The 4,793-nt window shown below is 34.7% G+C and overlaps 1 protein-coding gene across 1 annotated transcript; it reads right to left on the bottom strand.

Moving 5' to 3' along the window:
* Nucleotides 1-2,103: 2,103 nt before the first annotated feature.
* Nucleotides 2,104-3,729, bottom strand: LOC112010757 (hydroquinone glucosyltransferase). The gene has a single exon (XM_024043111.2). It carries the CDS (start codon nt 3,686-3,688, stop codon nt 2,267-2,269), a length of 1,422 nt encoding a protein of 473 aa, XP_023898879.1. The 5' UTR covers nt 3,689-3,729; the 3' UTR covers nt 2,104-2,266.
* Between the last annotated feature and the right edge of the window lie 1,064 nt (nt 3,730-4,793).

The following is a 4,793-nucleotide window of genomic DNA, read 5'->3' as shown; positions in this document are numbered from 1 at the left end:
AAGTCTTTGAAACTTATAATTTATCTAATGAAAAATTTGATGACACGTCTTTTTTTTGGTTACCTAAAATAGGTGTTCATTGAAAACTAATTAATCTAAAGATTGCACCTAGACTCATGTAGAATGATAAATAAGAAAGTATGAATGACAAAATTTTCATTGTGTAAGGTTGAAGGTATTTGATGAAGAGTTTCCATTGTAGCATATGACATCATTCATTGTGAAATTTAAATATTGTGACAAGGTTTTAGCAAAACTCAGTTGTTTATTGTTGGAAGATGATAGTATTCGTTATCATTCTTAGAAATTTTTAATGAGTGGATATTACCTTTAGCAAATAGGTATCAAAATTCTTATACGAATAATATTAACTTTGTATGACATACATTTTTTTTTATGTATATAGTTTTATACCTCTTCAAATACAAATTTTATCTTAGTTTTCTAACTCAAAAGGTGGCACGTGCCTCGCGCGCATGTGCCACCGGGGGAATGGGCAGACTAACAACGTAAAGACCAAGTATATAGTAAGTTAGGCAAAGTTGTGAAGAATTAAGAAAAATAGCATCTCGAGTTTTAGAAACTCGAGATCCATTTTAAAACTCGAGTCTTAAAGACTCGCTTCACGAGTGTTGTTGGACTGAAAATGCCACATGGATCTCGAGTTTTTGAAAATCGAGTTCCATGCAAAAAAAAATTTATTTTGATCTTTTTTTTTGACTCCATTTTTAAGCCCTATAGTGACGTTTTTAAGCTCTATAGCGGCGTTTATGGAACTCGAGTCTTTAAAACTCGATTTCCACGTGGATTTTTTGCTTACAAATTGAGACTTAAAAACTCGATTTTTATCTTGGAACTCGAGTTTTAGACACTCGAGATGCTAGTTTTCTACATTCTTTTAACACCTGACACTTAACTAAATTTTTTAATATTTGTTGTTATTTAGAAAAAAAATTCATGTGCCACCCATCCAAACTTGCCGCCCATGCTAAAAATGAGAAGATGCTATTGGCTCACATGTTCTAAAATGTTGGTTTGCGTCATTATCCATCTATGTGATGCATTTCAGATTTTTCTCAACTTGGTTCCCACTTGTAACTTGCAAGTATCTTCAAGAGATCTTACTCAAAAAAAATCTTCAAGAGATGGATCACATGTAGCATCACATGTAGCGTGCGCGCGCGCACACACACACACACACATATATATATATATATATATATTGTAAAAATAAAAATAAAATTGTTAGAAGGGCAACCAATATGGCTGCTCCGGATTCAGATCCTCTAAATTTCCTAGGATACTCTACTAGTAAATTTCCTTAAATCCTAACCACTCTTTAATGATTTAATGGTCAAGATTTTGTCATGTCAACATTCCACCAACAATATTCTTAAAATAATAAAATAATGTTGCAAACAAAACAATTAAGATTATTGTTAGTGGAATGCTGACATTGCAGAATCTAGACCATTAAATTATTAAAGAATGGTTAAGATTTAAGGAAATCTATTTGGTAGAGTACCCTAACACACACACACACACACACACATATATATATATATATATATTGTAAAAATAAAATTTATAATTGTTAGAAGGGCAACCAATATGGCTGCTCCGGATTCAGGTACTCTAGATTTTCTAGGATACTCTAGTAGTAAATTTCCTTAAATTCTAACCACTCTTTAATGATTTAATGGTTAAGATTTAAAGAAATCTATTTAGTAGAGTATCCTAAGAAATCTAGAGGGATCTAAATCCGGCTGCTCCGAACTAAAACTGAACATCACAGTTGCTAATGAAATAGGTGAACAACTTGTAAGTGAGGTATAAGAAGCCATAACACACTGCTAGCAGGGAGCTCGAACCCATGCCTTGAGGCATGTTAGCTCAAGTCTCAGGCATGGGTATGAGTTCTACCACTATAAATATTGTACATTAGTATATCAGTTATGAAGATACTGTCTTTCTCAAAAACAAAAAACAAAAAAGTTCCAGTGCTACAACTAAGATTTTAGAACACGACAATATACGCAGTCGTGCAGCGTGACAATAAGATAAGTTCCGCTGCTACAGCAATTCCACCACAATCAATCAAGATGAATTCAATATATCCCTATTTATTTATTCATTTATTTTAATCCTTAAATAAAGATACGTTCCATACAAGCAAACAAAAGCACACTAAAAGTAAAATGAATTCAAGACCGAGCACAAGAAAACACATCGTGTTGATCTTTCTTATCACTTTATGGAAAGCAAATTATTTTTTGTGGCTCTTCCATATCTGAGTGACCTCTGCTAGTGATTTCGTAGACGACCCATCTTGGCTCAAAGCCTTTGCGGCTGAATCCTTTAGTCCTTTCATTTTGTTCCGAAGCAATTTCCCTTCTTCTCCTTCAATTAAGCCTCTTGCGTAGTTTGCAATATCTTTATGTCCCACCAAGCCTTTATCATTCACTTTGACTCTCGATGCAACCTTCAAATCATCAGCTAACAATACAGCATTCATCCTTTGCTCTGCGTAGAGTGGCCATGCAATTATAGGCACGCCGTGCACAATACTCTCTAGGATTGAGTTCCACCCACAATGGCTCAAGAACCCACCAGTCGAGCCATGGCTCAAGACCTGGGTTTGAGGAGCCCAAGAGGGAACCACTAAACCCACCTCTTTGGTCCTTTCTAAGAACCCCTTAGGAAGAAAATCAAAAGGGTCTTTGAAGCTTTGGACACTAAAGTAATTGGCACTTGCATTTTCATGTGGGCTCCTAACAACCCAAAGAAACCTTTGCCCACTCAATTCAAGTCCTAAGGCTAACTCATTTAGCTGCTCATGTGTAAGAGTCCCACCACTACCAAAAGAAACATATAACACTGACCTACTTGGCTGCTTTTCCAACCAATTCAAACACTCAGACCCATCAACCCCACGAGATAAACCGGACTGAATTAGAGGTCCAATTGGGTAAACAGGTGGCTTACCCTCTTTAGCTCCTTCCATCAAAGCTTTCAAAGCACTTGGCTCCAAATCCATGAAGCTATTAACCATGATTCCATCAGCAAAGGGGTATCTTTTGGCAACGTGTAGAACCCTTTTGTAGGTATCATTCTTTTTATCTTGAATTGGGTCTAGAATATCAATCCCTTGGACAGGTACACACCCGGGCAATTTGACCGGTTCAGGCAATTCTTTGTACTCACAAGAGAATGTTTCATCAAGCTCTGGTATATGAAAGATCAATGACAAAGACAAAGCGTTTGTAGGGAAAAAAATATAGGACAAAGCGCCAAACTCTTTAGCCACATCAAAGGCATCCACACCGAATAAATCAGCGACTAATGCAACTAGCCGAGTTGACTCAGCTAAGACCTTGAATGAATCTCTTAGTGCAGGGAGGGACCGTGTCAGAGTGAGTACGATCAAGGTCTCAGGTCTAACATCCTTAGGGAGGTCATCAAAGCTCACAGGTGGGAGAAAGATGTAGGATATGGCATTAGGAAGGGATTCTAGGACGGCTTTTTGAGATTTTATGGGTGAACCATCAGTGGGGATGATGAATGTAACGAAGAAATGGTGGTGGAGGACGAGTTTCTTAGCTAGCTCAACTAGTGGGATCAGATGGCCCATCCCTGGAGTGGGCACAATGGCTATGTGGGGTGGTTTCTGAACTTGGGTGTGTTCCATGGTTTTGGGAGTACAAGGTGAAGTGCAAACAATAGGATTTCACGAAGTACTATATATACACAGATGAATAACTTTAAAACATATATACTTTTTTTTTTTAATTTGCTGATTTGTAAGATTGTGAATGGTTGATATTTTCTGATTGGGTAAGATTTAGGTACCATACTTAAGTACTGTTTCTTAAGTTTTTTTTCCCTTAAGATTTTGTTATATGAATTTTTTTTCATTGAATGGAACTGTATTTTTTAATTAAGTATTCACATGGCTGAATTTTAAGATGAGAACTTAAAAAACAATACCTAAACTAAGTTTTGTCCTTTCTGTTTACAGCTGACTTGTTTGAATTATTACTTTTTAATCGACTACTAAGCATGGGAATGGCTCTATATATCCAGAATATTATTGATTAATAGAATACATGATTCTAGTTGTGTTTGGTGAGATAAGAAAGAGAGAAAACGTATGCATTGAAAATAGCTTAACAGCGAGTAGTCTAAGCACTATTGGGTCAACATTTGGGATGGGATTGCCCATCCATGAAGTAGGCACAATAGTCACGATGGGTGTGGTGTCTATTAGTGTGTGTATTCCAAGGTGGGTTTGGGAACAAATTTTGGGAAATAATTAGACTTACAATTTGGAAAATGCTAAAATTGTTACAAAATTTATTACATTAGACTTACAATTTGAGGTGATAATATATAAATGTTATTGTTGGATTTTAATCTAACTAATAAATAAAGTTTAGTGACGCAAAATATCTCATAATTTTATTCGCAATTGCTAAGTTGATATATTATAACCGGTGTATAATAATTATAAGAAAAAAAGGTAAACTCATTATAAATTAAATGCTTACAAAATAATGTGATAATAAATGTAATTAGTGAACTTCAACAATTTTATTAATGAAATTGTCAATTATTATGTTAATAAGGAAAATATTAAAGGTATTAAAAAATTTATTACAAAAAACTTATAAGCTGATATGACAAAAACATGATTAATTTCACTTAAAAAAATAATAAATTTATATTTTAATTACTTTTTTTGACGATTGAAGGCACATTAGAATATAAAGTTTATATAATGAGTTTGACTTACC

This window comes from Quercus suber, unplaced genomic scaffold (assembly GCF_002906115.3).
Source record: "Quercus suber isolate HL8 unplaced genomic scaffold, Cork oak 2.0 scaffold_644, whole genome shotgun sequence".
Taxonomy (NCBI): Eukaryota; Viridiplantae; Streptophyta; class Magnoliopsida; order Fagales; family Fagaceae; genus Quercus; species Quercus suber.
This window is presented reverse-complemented; position numbering and strand designations above follow the sequence as displayed.